Source organism: Stigmatopora nigra, chromosome 6, assembly GCF_051989575.1.
Source record: "Stigmatopora nigra isolate UIUO_SnigA chromosome 6, RoL_Snig_1.1, whole genome shotgun sequence".
In the NCBI taxonomy this organism is placed as follows: Eukaryota; Metazoa; Chordata; class Actinopteri; order Syngnathiformes; family Syngnathidae; genus Stigmatopora; species Stigmatopora nigra.
The window spans coordinates 14,730,192-14,752,741 of NC_135513.1; the positions used below are offsets into that span (position 1 = coordinate 14,730,192).

Genomic DNA, 22,550 nt, shown 5'->3' on the forward strand with positions numbered 1-22,550 from the left:
GCATCCAAAAATAATTGAATTGGACTTGTATTGTTGTCAATGGTAGGTGGTGAGGCCATTTTGTGGTCCTAGTGGGCCACATTTGGCCCGCGGGCTGCATGTTTGACACCAATTAGAAATTAGAGAATATTGATTGGTTTTGTTTAAAGTTTTTAAAGAATAAAAACTAAGATAAAATTAAAGTATACACAAAGAATTGTTGATTTAAAAAATGCTAATAGTTTGTGGTGTCTTCATTCAAAATTGTTAGCTTTTAGCTATACTATGCTTCATCCATCTATTTTTTTTCAGATTAAACTTTTTAAAGAATAAAAACTACAATAAAATTAAAGTATAACCAAAAAAACAATGAGAAGATTGTCAATTGTAATAAAATGCTCATAGTTTCTGTGTAAGCCATTCAAAACAGTTAGCTTTTAGCTATACTATGCTTCATCTATTGATTTTTTCAGGTTAAACTTTTAAAAGAGTAAAAACTACAATAAAATGATAGTACTATACACTAAAAAAGAAAACAAGATTGGCAATGTATTTTCTTAGAATGAGTGTCAAAAAAAATGCTAATATTCTCCATGTACTCCATTCAAAACAGTTAGCTTTTAGCTACATCATACATCGCTGGGGTCGCTTTGCTTCACCTGGGACTGGCGTACGATCCAAATCAATGTTTTCTGGACACACTGTCCCAAAACCTAGATCTATATATATGTGTACTACACGGAGATGGCTTCTGGCGGACTGGCGCTCGGTGAAAAAGAGCCGCTACGTTGTCTGGACGGCGGCCAGCTGACATTCCGCAGAGACAAATTGAGAGAGAGCGCCACTCGGGGAGATTTATCGGCCCGTTGGCTCGCCTCAGGAATTCTCTTGTAACGTGGCGCTGTGTTCAAAAGGGACCAGGGAATTAGTGTAAAACATGGACGCCGCTTCTGGTCCGCCATTTTGAGATCTTCTATTACTTTCATAGATTTTCATTGGATTTTTATTTATTTTCTGTTATTTTTGGGCGGAGGAAAACCTTCAAGGTTCTAAAAACAATTAAAGTTTATTTTTATTTTAAATAAAAAACATATTTTTAATAAATAGACTTTAATATACTAAAAATTGGATATGTATTTTTATTGTCAGTATTTTTTTTCAATAAAAAACCATCAAAAATGAAAAAAAAATTAACTAGAAGGAATATTTATGTGTTCTAATTTTATTTTTATTTATAAGAAAGACATCTTCACATAAACACTTTAAATCTCTTCTCTTATATTATTTTCTGACCTGCATTATCCTCACTAGGGTCGCAGGGGGTGCTGGAGCCTATCCCAGATGACTTTGTGACTTAATAAATCTAAAAAAAAAAAAACAGGTAAAAAACGTTTTTTTCTCCACTTTTCAACTCAGATATATATTTTTTTAATTTTAAGTACTTTTTTTAATGAAACTGATCTCATTTTACCCATTTTGGCTCTAATCCGGGTCATCTCGTTCAATGGTATCTATATAAATATAGCGTGTCAGCAAGCAATGTACCCAGACAGTCCAATTTTTAGACATTTAAGTGCGCTTTGTGAGTAAATATGTCCCTTTTTGCATTTTATTTTATTTATTCTAATCGCTTAATGAGGGGAATTGCAATCATTAATAAGGGGAGCAATTGCCCAAAGGTTGCCAGATATGCAAGTCCTGTAAGTTAATACATTTCAAGTCCTGGTTTCTGGAGAATGGTGTCGTCTTGGTTAATGACTTATACTAGCATCCATTTTGAGAAATAACGTTAGCATCGTCGTCATCTGTCAGCGTCTAGAGGTTATCTGCCAACGTGATGAACAGAGAGATTGCCCATGAAACACAAGGTGGGACAGTATGGCCATACGTTATGGCCAGTACGCAGGCGCGTCTCATCAGGGAAGGAGAGGACGAGTGGCTTTGTTCCAAATGTCAACATGCATATTTATGGGCTCGGCGGAGTGGCTTCTTGTATAAGCACCGTTCGCCATCTATCAAGGGGGGGCGGGGGGTGGGGGGGAGCGCCATAGCGTCACTCTGACAACTTGGTGGCAGACTGACAAAGTGGGAAAACGGTTGGGGTGCTGGAGAGTGTTTTTTTAAAGTGGCATTTCATTGAGGTACAGTTGAAATTACGTGTGTGTGTGGGGGGGGGGGGGGAGGGTGTTGAGGGCCACCCAAAGAAAGAATTAAAAAAATGGGGGTGGGTAAAGTTGAGAGGATAAAACTGGTAGTATATTAGGAAGATGAAGTACAGTAATCCCTTGAATATCACGGCTTCACCACATGGCATTTTTTTCAGGGGGAATTTTTTGTAGAATTTTTTTGGTATTTTTTTTGTTAACTTCATAAAAATGTTAAAATCCACGCTAAAACTGATAACTCACGCCCTTGTCCTCCAAAATGTCCAAAAAAATGATCCCGTACTGTCCAAAATGTCTCAAAAAGTGATCCCATATAGTCCAAAATGACCAAAATGAATCCCATACTTTCCAAAAGGTCCAAAAAGTAATCTATACTGTCAGAAATGTCCAAAAATGTGATCCTATATTGTCCAAAATGTCCAGAAAAGTTATCTTACATTGACTTTAAAAATGTGACAGATGGGCGGGGTCAGCACAAGATAGGATACATATAAAAAAGTGCATCCGTTAACAGTACATATAAAACATAAACTGCAAAAAAGGACTAAAGTATTAACATACTCATCACTCATCATTAAAGTGTAAAGTACAAAGTCAAGTAAAAAGGAATGTATTAAGAAATATTAAAATGTAATTTTAATAAAGATAAAGGCTATAAAAGATATAGGCTATAAAACACGAAAAACAAAGAAGAGTGGACACAGCTGCCACTGGCCTCTGTATGACGGCGCCATCTTGGGTTAAAAAAAAAGGACAACGTCTGCGGGCCGGATTAAGAAGCCTAATATGGCCCGCGAGCCGTAGTTTCCCCATATCTGTTTTAGCACTAAACCCTTTAAGCATACACATTAAAACGCCATATTTGCACTCCCTATTATAATAACGCATCCATTACCATGTGTTTTTTTTCTTTGTCTTCTTCAGTCATATGTACGGACGCCATGCTTTAATTAAAAGGGTTTGTCGCGAGGTCGCGCTCGGCAAAAACGCCACTGCGTAAATATTTACCTGGCGCTGTCGCCGTGCGCCATTTAGATTCGCCGTTTACCGCACAATGCGTTTGTGTGTGTGTGTACATTAGTTAATGCCTACGGTTTCCTGTATAGGCGGACGGCCATACTTCCCTCCCTCCATCCCTGCACTCTGCTGATTTTTTCTCTCTCTCTTTACAGCTGTACACGGTTTGATCAATAACGTGTCCTTCATTGTCAAGCCGGGCCGGCTGACCTTGGCAGCCTTTTGTCTTCAGCCAAGGGGCTAAAAGCACGCACGTACGCGTTGTGGCGAAAACGGGAAAAAAAAGTGTGTGTGTGTATCAACTGCCTCTTGAGAAATTGCACTTGCCTCCGTGGAGAAGGAATGACGTGAAAGGAGGGCTTTGTTTACATGAGTTTTTTGGTGCAATGCTACTAAAAAAAGGTTCATGCAATGATGTGGTTTGGTAGGAGAGGAAATGTTAAGGATTTTTTGTGTAATATTTGACTGAAATTGAAAAAATAGTTTTTTCTACTTTTAAATAAAGTTTAGTTTAAATTGTCATATTGTTTTTCTTTTTGGTGGAATTAAAAGAAAAATAATCGAGGGATAGGAATCTGTGGAATAAGATTTTGATTTGGTCAAAAATTGAGAATTTTTTTTGCTTTTTAAAAAAGTCTTATTTTTAGCAAATTGTAGTCTGATTTTTGGGGGAATTTTGGTGGAATGACAGAAAAAAGAAATTAGTACAATTTAAAATTTAGGGATGAGAATCTGTGGTATGACATTTTAATTTGGTCTTAAATTGGGTAAAAACATTTTTGGGTGAAATTTATATCAGAATTTACTCTGATTATTTTAGTTAAATCCATATCAGTTTAAAATTTTGGTGCAATAAAATTGCAAACGGACTAAATCGGAATACAAAATATGGAGTCTAGCATAAAATTTGAGTTTTGTCAAAAAACTTTGGGAAGATTTTTTGTTTAACTTTACACTTCAGTAAAATGTATACCAACATATGGTCACAATTTTTTTAAAACTGGATTTCTGAGTATATATTTTGTTAAAAATCGATACATTTTAACCAAAAACAGTCTCTAAAAGTAACACTCTCTATTCCATCCATATTTCCTCACCCAACCCAATACAAAAGGTCATCCCATAATGAGTCTACCATTGAGAGCAATTAGAACAATATTATTAGCTTGTAATCCCCCCCTCTGAAGCCTGATGGTTAAAACAGGAGCAAGTTTTTATTGCTCACTTTAGGGATAAACTGAGGGATTGTTTCATTAGGTTGCCGGGGGCAACGGCATATTAAGTAGTTTCATCGAAAATAAACTTTTTAGTACCACTTAAACCGCTACTCAAAACAGAGGCTATTATTAGTGTTTTTTGGGGGGCTCCTAATACTGAATTCAACATTTTTTTTCTCCAAAAAATATGTTTTTCAATTTTTTTGTACATTTTTGGTTCAATTTTTGCACCTGGCTGATACACTGACGATGTTAATACATTTTTTTTTATTTAAATAGTAAATTACTGTAAGGTTCATTTAATTTAATAGTTAATAGTTAGCTTTAATTGCTAACATCACTTAGTTTAAATGGATTGGACGTCGACTAGTGATAAACTAGTTTTTGGTGCATCTAAACCAGACGAAAAACTTCATAACTATAATTTATTAATGATTGCAATTTCCCCTCATTAAGCAATTTAAAAAATAATATAAAATGCAACACTGAAAATATTTACTCACTTAAATGTCAAAAAATGTGACTAACTGGGTACATTGCTTGCTCACACGCTATATTTATATAGCTACCACTGACCTAGACGTTTTTGGTTTTTATTAGTATGGTCAAAAGTATCCTAGTATCGATATTTAAATATGAAAGCACATTATTTTGTCGTTTTCCCCAAAACGAGAACATAAAAATATTATTTTAGTCCCATTATGAGTCAAATATTAGTTGTTATTAAAAAAAAAAACTTGATTTTCAAGTTCACCTTTAACTCAAAACTGAGGATTTATTCTCAATCCTACATTTCCAAACACAAAACTACTCCACAGTATAAACAAAACAAAAATTGGCCAAAAAAATACCAACAAAAAGCAGCGCTAGACTTTCCTCTTCTGCGTGCTGATATAAAGAACTGTGGAAACACAAATATTTGTGGGTTTTTTAGGGCTTGTTTGTGTTTTTTTCTTCCTGAATTTAAATAATCGACGTAAAAAGAATATTTAGGGTCCGTCTTACCATTGTTACCTCGTAGAAAAGCATCACCGTATTTGTTTTTGAGCTGTCCATTGACGTATTCTTCCGTCTGCTCGATGGCGATGTTCATGTAACCGTCCAGGCACGCCAAAACTCCTAAAAAAAGGAAGATGGTTACTGGTTGGTCCACTGGTGAGTCAAAAACTTGAACTGGTACCTCTGTAATCGACCCCGGAGTTCAGCTTGACCACAACCGGTCTGCCAATGATTTGCTTCAGGAAGTCACTGGGGGTCTGTTTTCGGAGACTCATTTTGCCTGTGGAAAAATTGATTTTTTAAAGTTATTTAATCTAATCCAAACAAAAAATTCAGGGGAAAATGTATAAAATAGGAAGGTTTTTTCTCTCTCCATACATGTGATGTAAATTGCTTTCCAAATTAAAAGCAGCTGTTTTAAAATGTAATATTTTGAATAAACAGCCTATTTTCATGGAGGACTATGAATATTTAGCTAAAAAAAACTTGCTTTAAAACCAGCATAATATATAGGGAAACGAAGTTAGTTTATTTTTTTAGGTTAAACGTATTTTTGCCACATTTGGTTCATTTCTCTCATCTAAAATAAATTCTTAGAAAGTGTACAGTAAAGTAAAAACAATGAAAATATACGCCATAGCAAGTATTTCTTAAAATAATGATGCGTATTCATATTTACAACGGAAATACAACTTAAATGAAGTGTAAATTAGATCGGTATTTTTGTTTGGAAGTATAACGAATAAAGTTACGTCAAATGTTAATGAATAATTGAATTGTAAATACACACATAAACCGTAGTGACATATGTTAAAGTGGCAGTATACGAAACACCCTTAAACGTCATTTAGCCGTTATTATTCAACAATTTCGTTCGAGCTCATTCTCACGGTTATCCGGCATAGCAGCTAGTTAAGCTAACCAAACACGCTGTTAGACGTCAGCCAGCTTACTCGTTAGCTACATAACTTATTGTGTGTTTATTCAACGTCGAATTCATATGCGTAATGAAATAACACTTAAAAATTAGCTCATATTCCATGCTCTTAACGTGGCTTGCTAGCTAGCGGCTAACCAAATACGACAACTATTTCGAAAAACTTGAGAATTTCATTAAGGTAAATGCTTCCTTGTAACGCATACACATGTAAACTGTAAAGGAGGAAATATTTTAGTCGTAATATGATGTATAAATTACTAAAATAGCATCGAAGTACCTTTTGAACGTTGCCCAGCCGTGCGTTATTGGGAAGAGAGGATGTGACGTCAGTATCTTGACCAATCAGATGCGAGTATTGTACGGCAGCAAACCATGTTCAAAAATGGCGACCCTGCAATAATTCACGAAAGACAAAGACATGATAAAATAGTAGTCGATTTTTTTCAGATTAGACTACATGTGTTTAACTCATTTTTTGTTAAAAATATATTTTAAATATTTTAAACACCTCTAATGTATTTAATACAGGTGCATAAAGGTTTAGTAAAAATGTTTTTTTCAATTGTGTCAGTTCATATTTATATGTATTTTTGCCTTTCCATTGTTGTTAAGAGTAGTTAATCACAAATTTCATGAAACTAAATATTATTAATGTTTAAATTATTTCTTAGGGAAAGAGTCAAACACCATAAAAACAAAAAGCTTTGTTTGCATTTAAAATGAACATTCATTAGCTATTAGTCTGCCTAGCAACCATTATAAACAATAAAAAAATGGCACAAAATGTCTCCTCAGAGCACCTTGAAGTTTTAAGTCTGCATTTTTTCTACTGTCAGTGTCGGCCGAAGGTTAAGAGAAGGTGTCACATCAGATAACGGCGCGGTCGGCCGGGGCGTTTGACCCAAATGGCGCGCAGCTTGGGCGCTACATGAAAAACGATGTCACGGGACGGAAAAAGGGTGAAAAGATACAGCGAGACGGGGCCCGGGAGTCGCCGTTACAACGGCGAGAGAGCTAATATGCAGACAGGTTGCTTGTTAGCGGGGCACCGCTAGCGCTGTCAAGGCTAGAGGTTAATTTGCTAGCTGCCGTTGCGTTCAAATCGGGTCAAACGCAATCTTTTGCTGATAAACACCCGGGGGCGAGAGGACACACATGAATGTATATTGAGTTTCTTCTGGATTTTTTTTTAATTGAGAAGAAAAATCATCCTGAGTGGTTAGCGAAGGGGTTGGGAAACGATGGCTCACGAGCCACATGTGGTTCTTGTGATAGCTCTTGTAGCAAAGCTATAAGACAAGGGTGTTAGAGTCGGGTTGGTTCGCGGGGTGCTTTAACGTCAACTTGATTTAATGTGGGCCGGACCATTTTAGATTTAATATTTAGATTTTTTTAATATATGGATTAAAAGCCTGGAATATTTTGTTTTTTTAATAGATTTTTATTTTAATTTGATCCCAAAACAGAAAGTCAGCACTCATTTTTTACTTCCCCGGGCCAGATTTGGCTCCCGGACCGCCACTTTGACACATGTGGGTGAGCACATCGACTCACAGTGCCGAGTTCGAGGGTTCAATCCCAAATACGAACCTTCCTGTATGGAGTTTTTATGTTTTTTTTTTTCTTGGTACTCCAGTTTCCTCCCATCCCACATTAGGGTTAGGGATTTTCAACAAATGAACTGCCAATCCTTCCAAAAAATACCTGAAAACTGGCAGCCATTTTGACTAAAGTCCAATTTATCGGTACAATAAACTTCAATTGTACAGGCTTTGTAACGATTAAAAAAATATGTAGTATCGCTGGCTAACCAGGATAAGACTTTTCGGACAGAAAGCGTCACGCCATCCGTGGGTGGACAAATCCCCGCATCATCGGCGAGCCCCCGTCACCCTGTGATGAAATGGAAAGATTACCTCCATTGTGGACGCCATTGTAGCTGGGAAATGGGGAAGCCCGTAAAAGAGACGGGGGCAGTGGCGCCGTGTATCCTAAAGCAATAACCGGGCCGCAGGTGGCGGTCGGCGACGGCGCGAGACGAGGCGGCGGGCCCCGGACCGCCGCGACCCCTCCGAGGGCGGCTTTTCTCCGGAGGTCGAGCTTGATATAGAGAGGAGAGTGAAAAGGCTCGGGGATGTTTTGAAATGTAATCGAAAGTGTACTGTCGCTTCTGGGAAATCTTTCAACTCAAAAGTCATGAGTGACATCCGGCAACGTCAGTCCTCCCATTTTAAAATAATTGGACAGGCGTCATTGGCAATGGGGGGTAATTTTGGGTCAACTTTTTTGGTCGTTTGGATCTTTTTTTGAGACATTTTGGGCAGTATGAGATCACTTTTTGGACACTCAGCCGAGAATGTAAGTTTCTATCTCTTAATTTTTACTTACTAAATGTTAAACTCCCTCAGGACTTTTTATTTGTGCTCATTAATTGGGTTTATGTCCTTTAGCTAAAATGCCCTCATAATTGTATAAGTCATTTTGATTATATTGCGAATGTTTTTTTTATAATTACAAAAAGATTATTTATCACCCTATTTTTAACTGCACTTTTACTTCCTAAAATTATATATACACGTATGTATATATTAAATGTTTTAAAAACAAAACACAATATTTACAACATTGAACCTCTTCCACCATCTAGCGGCTAATATCGTCGTCGCATGACTTTGACGTCATCCTTGCGCTTAACTCTGGCCTCTTGTTGTCCTCCTAATAGTCTGAATTATAAATTCCCCAAAGAATTATTCATCTAATTAACTTGATCATCATATAATGAAAAATAATTTGAATTTTTTTCATTTAAATAACAATAATAATAATGGCTATATTCAAATCATTTCGTGTATACTAATACAAAGCAATAGAATAAGGACTATTTTTTTGTATTTGTATTTCTTAATCGCCCCCAAAAAGCACGTTTTTGTTGACTTGTTTTTTTTTTGTTTAGTGATGAATGCAGTGTAGTTTAGCGCCACTAGAGGGCAGGCAAACACTAAATCTGATGAACATTTTAGTATGACAGAAAATATAAAAGATCGGGATTTTCTATAGTTTCTTTCCAAAATATCGAAAAATACTCTTGTAATCTATGGTTTTAAAAAATAAATTTATATTTTTGTAGTAAATGTTTATGCAAGTCGTCTGATTAGAGACCTGAATCGCTGCAATATTGATTTATATCGATTTTTAAAAGAAAATATTTAAAAAAATAATAATCTAAGTCAATTTTACAATAAAAAATGTTATAAATACAAAAGTTAAGATTGCCTTAGGTGTCTTATTGGTAAAAATAAAAAAAAATAGTTCATTTTCTGTACCCCTTATTCTTCCAGGGTCGCGGGGGTGCCGGAGCCTATCCCAACCGACTTACAACGACACCCTGAACCAAACCAATCTTTGCAGGTACTGGGAATCGAACCCAGAACCACAGAGGTTGGAGACTGATGACTTATCCACTAGGCCACCACATTGTAAGAATAAGTAGTAGTACTTGTAGTTTTGTCTCATTAATTTACCTGAATAATATCGGGAAAATCTTTGCAGGCACTGGGAATCGAACCCAGAACCACAGAGTTTGGAGACTGATGACTTATCCACTAGTCCACCACCAAAACTTTTACCCGTTTAGTGCACATTAAGTTTGTCCCCCAAATCTCCGGCTGGCGACGACCCGCTTACGGGCTCAACTCCCGTCAACCCCGACGTCCCCCCCCCCCCCCCCCCCCCCAAAAAAAAAACGACGTGGCCTACCTGAAGCTAATCCCGACGCACCGGTCGGTCGGTGTAAGTGAATTTGCGCGGCGGCTTGCATTATTTAAAGGGCGGGAATTATTTATCCCGGCTCCATTATTTATATTTAGACAAGTTAGCTGGTCCGCGGGGAGCAGGTCTCATTTTCAGCCTGCTATTTTGTAAACAGGCAGTCACACGGGCGACAGTTCCTCTGATTTCAAGAGACAGGCCTACTTAGGCAGAGTGATGCCTACCTTCAATTCAAATGGAAAGCACATCCATTTTTGATGCCACTCTCCCGTGCGACGTTTGCGTTTGCCACGAGCGCTCCATTCCGCTTTCTCCCCTGCGTGCCGTGCCGTTCTTCTTCTTCCTTTTTTTTTTTCCTCTGCCAAATCTGGACGCTGGTAGGGTCACAAAAAAAAAAAGTAGTCAATGTAAGATGTGTAAAAAAGTGCTATCAAGTTCATTTGGTTCAGTTGTAAGTGAAAAAAAATGGAGGAGAAGATATTAAATAAATGTTGATCTTGATGTTTAAAAAGTTTTTGCTCTTGTTTTTGTTCCTGTTGGTCGTCATTTGGGTTATGCTTGTCATAAGTACTTAGATATTAAAACCTAAACCTAAATGTACTTAGATAATAAACCCTGAATGTACTTATATATTAAACCCTAAATGTACTTAGACATTAAACCCTAAATTTACTTATATATTAAACCCTAAATGTACTTCTATATTAAACCCTAATCCTAAATGTACTTCTATATTAAACCCTAACCCTAAATGTACTTATGTATTAAACCCTAACCCCAATTGTACTTAGATTTAAACCCTAAACCCAAAAGTACTTAGATATTAAACCCTAAATGTACTTAGATATTAAACCCTAAACCCAAAAGTACCTAGATATTGAACCCTAACCTCAAAAGTACTTAGATATTAAACTCTAAATGTACTTAGATATTAAACCCTAAAACTAAATGTACTTAGATATTAAACCCTAAACCCAAAAGTACTTAGATATTAAACCCTAAATGTACTTAAATATTAAACCCTAAACCCAAAAGTACTTAGATATTAAACCCTAAATGTACTTGTATATTAAACCCTAACCTCAAAAGTACTTAAATATTAAACCCTAACCTCAAAAGTACTTAGATATTAAACCCTAAATGTACTTATATATTAAACCCTAACCCTAAATGTACTTGGATATTAAAGCCTGAATGTACTTAGATATTAAACCCTAACCTCAAAAGTACTTAGATATTAAACTCTAAATGTACTTAGATATTAAACCCTAAAACTGAATGTACTTAGATATTAAACCCTAACCCAACAGTACTTAGATATTAAACCATAACCCTAAAAGTACTAAGATATTAAACCCTAAACCCAAAAGTACTTAGATATTAAACCCTAACCCTAAAAGTACTTAAATATTAAACCCTAAATGTACTTTGATATTAAACCCTAAATGTAATTCGACATCAAACCCTAAATGTACTTGTATATTAAACCCTAACACTAAATGTACTTAGATATTAAACCCTAAATGTACTTATATATTAAACCCTAACCCCAAAAGTACTTAGATATTAGACCCTAACCCAAAATGTACTTAGTTAGATATTAAACCCTAACCTAAACCCTAAATGTACTTAGATATCAAACCCTAACCCAACCTAAAATTGCTCAACAAGTTAAAAAAAAAGTTACATTTTTCCACCAAACTGAAAAATTCAACAAAACCTCATCTCACTTACCATCACAAACGCACTCCTACTACTTTAAAACATGCTTTCATATACTTTTCACTGTACTCATACTCCTACAACACCCCAATTTCTCCTTCCAGAGGATCAATAACGCACAATATCAATATTCTCTCAACCCATCGTCTAAAATCAGCACTAAATAATATCAAAAAACGGGATAAAACATTCATTGAAGCTCAAAATCAAAGTTTTTATCACTTCTCACTACTCGCCAAAATCTCGCCCGGCTACAAACGTCGCCCGGCGAAGAAAGACATCTAGCGTCTCCGGACCCGACAAGCGTTTCCCTCGGAACAAAATGGCTTTTCAAAGGGAATAACGCGACATGACGACATGTCATACTCCACTCTTATTATTTTTTTTCCTTTCCGACCCGCATTAATTTTCAAAAGGGGGCGTGTTTTATTTGATTTATTTATTTTGCGCGGGTGTCAAAATGGCGGTGAACAATTGATGAGGACAGAGCGCCGTCGGAAAAAGGGAAAGACGACTTTGGCGCCGATGAATTTTAATGCTCGCCCCACTCTTGACAATTCTTTGTCGCCCTTCTTCCACTTTTCTTTGTCTTTGACATCCAAACAGACACGTGCGACGTTGGCGGCGTTGGCGGCGAATACACACGGAGACGAAAGATGATGGCGGCAGAGCGGGTGATGGGTCGCTGGGGTGGAGTGGGGGGGGTGTCTTTATCAAAGATTCATCACAAATGTCTGTAATCCACTACTGCATTGTCAAGAAGAGCTCATAAAGCACACATTGGAAATGGATTCGTTCCCCCTTCACTGACTATATTCATTTTAGAGAGATGATGGGATGGACAAGGAGGGTCGGCATGGTGGTGGATGATGAGTGGTGTTTGGACTGTAGTGAGATTTGGGTTAAAAGTTAGGGTTGGTGGTTAAGAAGTTGAAATGATGGGGGAAATTGCTTTTTGTAATGATGTTATGGGGAAGTGTTGAGCATGAAGGGATCGACATAGTATAGTAAGACTTAAAAAAAAGAAAGATATAGTATAGTAAGGCTTTTTAAAATAACAAATCGACATAGTAAAGGTTTTTTTGGGGGGTAAAAAAACGGCAGTATAGTAAGGCTTTTCCCCCCTAAAAAACGACAATGGCTTTTTTTAGTATAGTATGTTTTTTTTCTTAAATTGCAACATAGTATATATAGTATAGTAAGGCTTTTTTTTCGTAAAAAAAAACGACAGTATAGTAAGGCTTTTCCCCCCTAAAAAACGAAAATGGCTTTTTTAGGATAGTATGTTTTTTTTCTTAAATTGCAACATAGTATATATAGTATAGTAAGGCTTTTTTTTCGTAAAAAAAAACGACAGTATAGTAAGGCTTTTCCCCCCTAAAAAACAACAATGGCTTTTTTAGGATAGTATGTTTTTCTTCTTAAATTGCAACATAGTATATATAGTATAGTAAGGCTTTTTTTTCGTAAAAAAAAACGACAGTATAGTAAGGCTTTTCCCCCCTAAAAAACGACAATGGCTTTTTTAGTATAGTATGTTTTTTTTCTTAAATTGCAACATAGTATATATAGTATAGTAAGGCTTTTTTTTCGTAAAAAAAAAACGACATAGTATAGTAAGGCTTTTCCCCCCTAAAAAACAACAATGGCTTTTTTAGGATAGTATGTTTTTTTTCTTAAATTGCAACATAGTATATATAGTATAGTAAGGCTTTTTTTTCGTAAAAAAAGCGGCAGTATAGTAAGGCTTTTCCCCCCTAAAAAACGACAATGGCTTTTTTAGTATAGTATGTTTTTTTTCTTAAATTGCAACATAGTATATATAGTATAGTAAGGCTTTTTTTTCGTTAAAAAAAAAACAAAAAACGACCCAACCAATTATATAGCTACCGGGCAATTTAGCATATCATGCACGTGTTTAGGTTGTTAGAGGAAACTAGAGTACATGGAGAAAACCCAAGACCACACACAGTCCACATAGTGACTGACTGTGACTAACCCTAACCCTTTTGTATTTAAACACACCCTAACCCTAACCATTTTGTATTTAAACACCCTCACCCTAACCCTCACCCTAACCCCTAACCCTATCCCTTTTGTATTTAAACACACCCCAACCCTTTTGTATTCAATCCACTAATCTAATTGTCTCAAAAATGTTATGTATTTTAATAAATTGATTTTTAGTTAAAATATCCAACTTGATTTTTGTTTTTAAGGATAAATGATTAAACGTCTTGAAAAGAACAAGTTAAAGGACAAAAAAAGCGACTTTTTGCCTCAAAAGTGCAAGATTTTTTTTATTAATTCATTTTTATTCATATTTAAAATAATGTTTAAAATGTACACCCTAACCCTTTTGTATTTAAACACGCCTAACCCTTAACCCCTAACCCACCTGCGATCAAACCCTCAACCCCAGAACCATGTAGCCAACTCACTAACAACTTACACACCACCTTACCACACTAAGCTAATTAAAGGCCTGTCAAACTCAGTCTAGTTAAGCGTCCAATCCATTTTGACTGGAGGACAAACGGATGGACATAAATCTTTAAACATTTTCAAAAAAACAAACCCACCTGAATATTTTACACCAAAAGTCGAATGAATACTTGCTAAAAAAACCATCAATCAAGTTTCATAATAGCAATCAAACTTTTAAAAAAATATATTTTTAATTATTGTAAAAAAAAACAATTACTCACTTTCGTCCAGTTTTCCAACAGATTGTAGAAACTTTTCTCGGGGGGAACATGCATTAACTTGTGGAAGTGTTGTGTCACACCGCCTGTTTTACATTTTTAAAAACACACAAACACATGGCAAGTAAATTATTGACATGATCTTGTCTAAAAAAAAACAAGCCTGCCTCTTGTAAACAAGTGTAATTTGCGCGGGCCTGGCGTAAAATACCGCATGTCCGCGTGTAATTTAAACATCATTTATTTATCTGGCAACCTCCCCGGGGGGGCCTGGACAAGTGAGAGTCACTCTGTGTTGGATTTCACCCACAAAAAAACAAGCAAACAAATAAACAAACACAAAGAAATTGAATTTTAACTTGTCAGTAACAAAGAAAAATGTGAATTATATTAGCGGAGCCATTAACTTAGCTTAAAGGGCAATTGGTAGGTTGCTCCGCCCACTTTTCTGATTCAATGGAGGGAGGGGCTAGGAAATCTAGGCTATTAAAAATAAAAACTAAGTAGAAAAAGCATTAAAATCATTGAATTTTAATAAATGGATTTTTAGTTAAAATATCCAACTTGATTCTTGTTTTTAAGAATAAATATTTAGTCTTTAAAAAACAACTTCTAAAGTTAAAAGGACAAAAAAAAGCTATGTTTCGCCTCAAAAGTGCAAGATTTTAAAATATTTATTCATATTTAAACTATTTTTCAAAATGTATTCATATTTAAATATTTTTCAAAATGTATTCATATTTAAAATATTTTTTAAATGTATTTTTATTTAAAATATTTTTTAAAATGTATTCATATTTGAAATATTGTTTAAAATTTATTTATGTTAAACACACTTTTAAAAATTGATTCATATTTAAAATATTTTTTTAAATTTATTCATATTTAAAATATTTTTTTAAATTTGTGTGTGTTTTATTAAAAAAAAATAGTTCTTCTAATCTCTGGCTTTATGGATAAATAATCCCATTTTTGGCAAATTATCATCAGAATGATGCCATAAAAGAGGTAAATATGAATAAACAAAATATAAGTTTGTAAATTAAGAGCAAATTTTTCCATTTAAGCATTTCTGAATATTTTGTAAGTAGAAGCATTGGTAAGTTGAAACATTTGTAAGTAGAGGTACGACTGTCATGCCATAAAGGAGGCCAATATGCCGAAAAAAATATTTTATACGTCTGTCCAGCCAAATCTGGCGTGTGTCCCTCCCCAAAAAAGCGCCGTTGACTTTGTCAGCGGCGATAACGACGGCGTTTCCCCGTTATGGGCGGCCCCGTGGCAACCCCATCGTCCCGCTTTCAGTCGTCGTCTTATTTAGCGCTCCTCGCTAATTATTCATAGGCGCTTTGAAAGTTCGGGGTGACACGCAAAGCGCATTATCCTCCGCGTCGACTAACGAGCGCCGACTTCATGAGTTTTTAATCGGGCGCCAGTTGGGGACCAGATGCGCGCTCAAGACGCCGGATTGGAACGTCTCGGTGGACACGGAAGACTTTGGCTTTTGTTTAGAACGAGGTGACACGCAAAAAAAGAAGAAATAGGGCTTTGTTTTTTTGTTGGATGAGAATGGGATTGATTTTGAGCAGTTTTTTTTAACCGTTTTGCGCGCAGTCGTGGTCACAATGTTCAAAAGTTAGCATTAGCTTAATTCAATGTATATAAATGACTTTGCCAATGTGGAATTTGGGGCAGATTTTAGGGGAAATTGAGAAATATGTTTAACTTTTTGGTAGAATATGATGTTTTTGGTTCAAGTTTGGTTTGTTTAGGTTATTTTATGTTTTTGGAGCAATCTTGAGAAGACAAATTGGCTTTTGGTGCAAATTTATGTCTGTGATTAGGTCTTTTTTTGGTGAAATTCTTTATATTTTGGGTCATTTTTTCGCGGAATTTATGGTAGAATTGCCACTATATTTTATAATGGGGAGTTTTTGAGCCAAAAAATGCTAAACTGATTTAACAAAAAGTGGCTATTTTATTTTTTAGCATTTCTGAAACATTTCAACCAAAACAATGCAGTAAATAAGGTCAATGGATCGAATTTTGGTTCAATTTTAATGTGTAAAATTTCAAGTTTTTGGCCAAAATTGGAGTGGAAACTTTGTATGATATCTAAGTTTGCCAAAAATGTAGTCTATCCAGTATTTGGGTATAATCATTCCGTGGGCACCTTTAAAGGAGACCCCCCCCCCTTTACCCCCCCCACCACCACTCATCTCCCACGAAGAAATGAATAAATTATAAGTGATATGAAACGCGACGGAGTAGAAAGGCGTGATTATTCTTTGCTCGGCTGAGGTCTCAAAGTGCTTCTAAAAGCACGGAAGACTTTGTGTCACTTTGCCGGATGGAAGGCGGACCTTCTTTGTCCTCCGGACCGATTGTTTTACCTGTGACCCATGTCCGCTCCACTTAAGCCATTGCATATTTTGATTTAAAAAGCACTCTTGCGAGACGTCAATAACGAAAAATAAACCAAAATTGAACAAATTTCACTACAAATTTAAAAGAAAATCCACTTTTAGCGTAAAAAAAGTTAAAAATGTGGAATTCCAAACCAAAATTTCAATTTTGTTAGTCGATATATATAAAAAAAAAAAAGTTGGTCCAGTGTGCTAGTGGTTTGAGCATTGGGCTCGCACTTCTGGGACCAAGGGTTCAATCCCAGATGTTTGTTATGTGGAATTTGTTCTCCCTGGGCTTGCATGGGTTTTCTCCGGGTAGTCCAGTCCCCCCCCCCCCATACTCCCAAAACATTCAAACTACCCTAATTATATACTAAATTTCCCAACCTTACCTATGATTGGTCATCCATTGCCTCCAATTCAGGGTGTCCACAGATAGGCTCCAGAACCCCTCAATCAATCACAAAACGCTCCAAAATTTCCAGAAATTCCCCCACGTTTCCCCTAAAATGACAAAAAAAACAACACAAAATGAACATACAGACCATAATAGATGTATTATTTCATCACCATTGACTTTCTTAAACGTCCAATCCACAAATGTCAAAATCCCCCACAAAAGCCAACCCAATGGACTTTGACAACCCTTGATGTAAAGCCTTTTTATTTTTGGGACTCCACCCCCTCCCACTTGCCCCTCCCCCCTCCCCCTCCAGATGCTGCCTATGGTGAGTCCTGAGGGCCAATGACCTTTTCACACAGCCTCGGGACAAAGTGGCTCGCCCTGGAGCGACAAGTCGCCCCGTTTTAGCCTTTTTTTTCCAAGACCATCCCACTTACTTTCGGTGCTACTACCCCCCCCCCCCCCCCACGACCCCCCCCCACCCCACCCGGCCTGGGCCTCATTAAGAGCTCCATGACGAAACCCTCCGAAAGGCCCGATGATCGCAACTCGACTCGTCGTCCTTAAATGATGGATGACCTTTCACCCCCCTCCCTTCCCTGTATTTTTTTTCTTATCCTCGTCTCATTTTTTATTTTTTTGTTACTCAGACCGCTCGCAAAAAAAGCCATGAAAGTTTAACATCCACGACTGGATAGTTTTCGTCAGAAATTCGGGCTCAAGCAACTTTTGGGATAATTGTATTATTTGGAAAAGTAGAAATTGCTAGTGTATTTATTTTGTTGCTTTATTTATTATTGTTATGGATTGGGGTTAAAGTTTTTATATGTATTATATGAAACATTTAGAAAATGTTTTAAGTTGTCTGGTAATTAGCTGGGTTAAGCTCCAGCACCCCCTGCAAACCTTTGTGAAGATAAGCAGTTAAGAAGAATAAATGTAATCTGAAATACACACAAAAAATATAGAAATATTAGTTAAAATAAATAAGAAAATCGGAAAAAAATATTATGTAGTCCTAATTGGTAGTTTGTAGTTAACTGGGATAAGCTCCAGCACCCCCTGCGACCCTGGTGAGGATAAGCAGTTAAGAAAAAAATGAAAGAATGCAAAAAATAGTAAAAAAAACCTGAGAGACACAAAACATTTAAGAAAAATTTAGTTAAAATTAATAAGAAAATCTGAAAATATTATGTAGTCCTGATTGGCAGTTTAAAGTTAACTGGGATAGGCTCTAGCACCCCCTGCAACCCTCGTGATATACATTTGAGAAATGGATACATTTGATAAAAAATATGAGTTCAAATAAATAAGAACATCTAAAAAAATACTTACATATTCCACATTGGTGGTCTGTAGTTAGCTAGGATAGGCTCTAGCACCCCCAACGATCCCTGTGAAGACAAACAATACAGAAAATGAATGAATGTAGAAAAATAGAACATAAAGGCTGAAATACACAAAAAAATAGAAGAAAATACAGGAATTTGATGGAAAAATATTACTTTAAATAAATAAGAAAATTGAAAAAAAATAATTATACAGAAAAGATTAACCGATTGGACGCCCAGCATCGTCAATGGCACAAAAGAAAATCATAGAAAACTAATTTAGGCAGTTATTATTCCCCTTATTATCATATCTTTGGTCTTATTAACCTTTTTACTAGAATATTTCGCACATACAAAACTCATAAAACATTAACACAAACTCCCCCATATGAAAAATTAAGAAAGCAAAAGTTTTATTAACCTGTCGTCATACTAATAACAATAATAACCACATCCCTTTTTTTTGCACATGAAAGCATTTGCGTCGCATAATGAATTAGCGTCCATGACTCCGCCTTTAATATAACATTAGCTTTTCCCTCTTAAAACGGCTTTGTCGTCAAATTACGCTTTTTTAACGCGGGACGCAAAACTCCGGCGCCCCGCGGAAATGCCGCCCGCCGCTTCCTAATTACCAACCTCTTTTTTTTACGAATACATTAAAAATGGCCGCCACGTTGACCTCCATAGGTGCGCTTGATGCGTGACACCAAAAGTGCCTTTTGAATTATTTAAAGGGACAGTCGCTACAATGCGGTGGCTCGCTCACCCGTGACATTTTTAGACGTTTGGGTTATTCGGGTGTGTCGGCGTCAGAAAAAAAAAGATGGTAGAGAGGTTAGGCTTTTGATTTTTTTGGGTGGTTTGCGTGATAAGGGGCTGTGGAGGATGGGGGCGGAGCTAGTGGGAGTTAAGGTTGTGGTTGGCATGTAAGTGTGGATGTCCAATCTGTTTGAGGGGAGAAGGATGGTAGTTGTGGGATAGAGATGTAGATATATTTTAGTGTTTTTAAAGTATTTTTTTTTATATATAAAGGTTTAAAGTAAAAAGGAAGAATTTGGGAACATTGAAAACACCCAGGATTCTTGAAGGCATTGTTTTAAGCCACGCCCCCCATGTCTAATAGAACCAAAATACGTGAAACTGAAAAAAAAGTCTAAAATCAGGAAAAAAAAATACATTTGAAGGTAATTTCTTAGATGTATTTGTTAAAAAACAAGTTTAAAAACAAACAAACAAATTAACCATTTTTGGATGCCTTTTAGGCCACGCCCCCACTTCTAATAGAGCAGAAATATGCAAAAGAAAAAAAATCTAAAGACTAAAATATATGGATATACATATATAATAAGGTATTTTTTTTAAATAACAAGTTTGGATTAAAAAACTAACAGTTTAGGAATGACTTTTAGGCCACGCCCCCACATTTAATATAGCCAAAATATGTGAAACTAAAAAAAAAAAAATCTAAAAGCAAAAGTCATCTGAATGCATTTTTTAGATGTACTTTTTAAAATAAAAGTTTGTTTAAAAAAGTTAACTTACAGTAGTTTTAAAAAAATATTAAAATATTAAATATGAATTATATAAATAATACTTCCAGATTCAATAAAAAAATTGGAAATGGATGCCAATTTAGAAAAAATAAACTTTTTCTTTTATGTATGTTTTAAAGGTTTAAAAAATCTAAAATATTATAAATTTTAAAATAATGCCAAATATAATAATCCAAATGTCCACCATTGAATTTTGGGGGTCCTTAAAACTGACCCATTTTGGACCATTGGGTTTTTTTGGGGGGGCTAATTATTTTTTTACACATTCCCATTAAGGCACGTGTCTTTTCTGTGTCCGCGGGCCATGAGCTCGTCGGCGCAAATACGTCAAAAGGCGTGTCGCTTCGCCGCCGTCGCCGCCATTAATCCGCCGTACCCGCCTTCAATTATTAAGGCCGGCCATCTTGGGCGGGCGCCACATTTAAAGGCCGTTAATGTTTCCCCATCAAACCATTTTAGGCCGATCTGGCTCGGTGATGAAAAGGCACCCCCCTCGCCGCGGGGTCTTCTCGTGACCGGCAGGCGCCTTTTTCATGGCCGAGCGATCGGTGGGTGGGCGGAGCTTGAAATATTCAGCGGCTATCGCGACGCAAGTCACTTTTTGGTGGTTTTAGGGCAATTTTGGGTCATTCCCTGTTGATTTTGGAGGATTTTCGGGTCACAACCTGTCGATTTTGGATTAGTTACAGGTCACTTCCTATTTTATTTATTTTTTTTGTGTTTTCCATTTTTCTTAAATAGATTTTGGGGCAATTTTGGGTCATTTGCTGTTGATTTTGAGGGAAATTACAGGTCACTTTATGTTGGTTTTAGGATAATTTTGGGTCATTTCTGGTTGATTTTGGAGTACTTCCGGGTCATTTGTTGTTGATTTGGGGGGAAAATACAGGTTACTCTACACCATCGGTGTCAAAGTGGTGGCCCGGGGGCCAAATCTGGCCCGCCGCATCATTTTGTGCGGCCCGGAAAAGTAAATCGTGAGTGCCGACTTTCTGTTTTTGGATCAAATTCAAATGAAGAGTATACATGTATATTACAATTCCTGATTTCCTCCTTTTAAATCACTAATTGGCATTTTTTGATCCATTTTTTTTCAGTTTTTAGATTTTTTTTTATTTGTAAATGGATTAAAAGAGGTGGATTAAAAGCCCTGAATATTCACTTTTTTATAGATCTAAAACAATGTTTATTTGAGCTTTTTAAAATATATTTTTAGATTTTAAAGAATAATATTTGAACTAAAAAACACAAAAAAAATTGATTCAAAAAATGACAATTATTAATTTAAAAGGGGAAAAAAATCAGGAAATGTAATATACATCTATACTCCTAAAACAAAGTCAGCACTCATCATTTACTTTCCCGGACCGCACAAAATGATGCGACGGGACCAGATTTGGCCCCCGGGCCACCACTTTGACACCATTCACCTAAAATCCAATGAGTAACTAACTGTACTAACGACACCCCCCCCCCTGCCCTCGACGGACCACCAAGAGACCCCCCCCCCCCCACTCCACCTCTAATGGACCAGCCGGCGACTTCGAACGAAAGGCAGACGAAAGCGAGAGCGACGCGGCCCCCCGACGCCAGGTCGACGTAGACGACAAGCGACATGACGGGGAAGGGGGGGGGCGGCGACGACGGCGGCTAATTCGACGTGATCGGCGGAAGATTTTGAATATTTAAATAGGGCGGCAGAAGTTGCTAATTAAATGATAAGTCGTGCTTGAAAAGCAAAAAGTGCACGTGTTGTGGGAATGTGAATTATTTAACGCCGCCCCATATCTCATCTTTCCGTTAACCTGCAGACAAATGCCACTTGTGAAGGGGCTTTTTACATCTCTATTGGGGGTACAGTGGGGGGGTGGGGGGGGGGGGGGGGGGGGGGTAGGCTCCAGGGGAACTAGAGTGGGAGGGGCCATCAAGGTCCAAATCTTAACAGACCCAACAAGCTAGGAATTAATTTTGTGGCGCTAGAACAAAACAAAAAGTCAATAAAGTTGGGAGGAGGAGCTTAAAAAAAAATCTGTGGGTGTCCAATCTGTTTGGACAGGGAAGGATGGCAACTATGATGTCATTGGTTGTCATTTAGATATGACTTATTTTATTTGTATGGAAAATAAGTTGTCAAGAAAATTTTTTAGATTATTTTTTTGGTACTTTTTGGGGTAGTGATTTCTAATTTTGTAATATGTGTTATGTATATTTAAGTGTCAGTTGTAATATTATTGATTTGACTTGGTTGAATTTAATGGAAAATGATTTGCAATGGGTTGCCATGTTTTAAATATTTCCTGCCAATTTAGTTGGGGTTTTTCTATAGATTATTTTATACTT

At 36.5% G+C, this 22,550-nt stretch overlaps 1 protein-coding gene across 3 annotated transcripts; it reads right to left on the reverse strand.

Annotated features, from left to right (window-relative positions):
* Positions 1 to 1,194: 1,194 nt before the first annotated feature.
* Positions 1,195 to 14,594, reverse strand: lsm6 (LSM6 homolog, U6 small nuclear RNA and mRNA degradation associated). Of its 3 annotated transcripts, XM_077719882.1 has the most exons (6): positions 14,516 to 14,580; positions 10,310 to 10,459; positions 6,595 to 6,708; positions 5,559 to 5,657; positions 5,384 to 5,497; positions 1,195 to 1,342 (listed from the first exon to the last, which is right to left on the reverse strand). In XM_077719882.1, the coding sequence occupies exons 4-6, from the start codon at positions 5,650 to 5,652 to the stop codon at positions 1,287 to 1,289; spliced, it is 264 nt and encodes an 87-aa protein (XP_077576008.1). In that variant the 5' UTR covers positions 5,653 to 5,657; positions 6,595 to 6,708; positions 10,310 to 10,459; positions 14,516 to 14,580; the 3' UTR covers positions 1,195 to 1,286. The 3 variants fall into 3 exon arrangements, with proteins under 3 accessions (XP_077576008.1, XP_077576009.1, XP_077576007.1); XM_077719881.1 differs by lacking the exons at positions 1,195 to 1,342; positions 5,384 to 5,497 and adding an exon at positions 8,234 to 8,417 and having other exon boundaries at positions 5,636 to 5,657; positions 14,516 to 14,594; XM_077719883.1 differs by lacking the exons at positions 1,195 to 1,342; positions 10,310 to 10,459; positions 14,516 to 14,580 and adding an exon at positions 5,128 to 5,279.
* Positions 14,595 to 22,550: the final 7,956 nt, after the last annotated feature.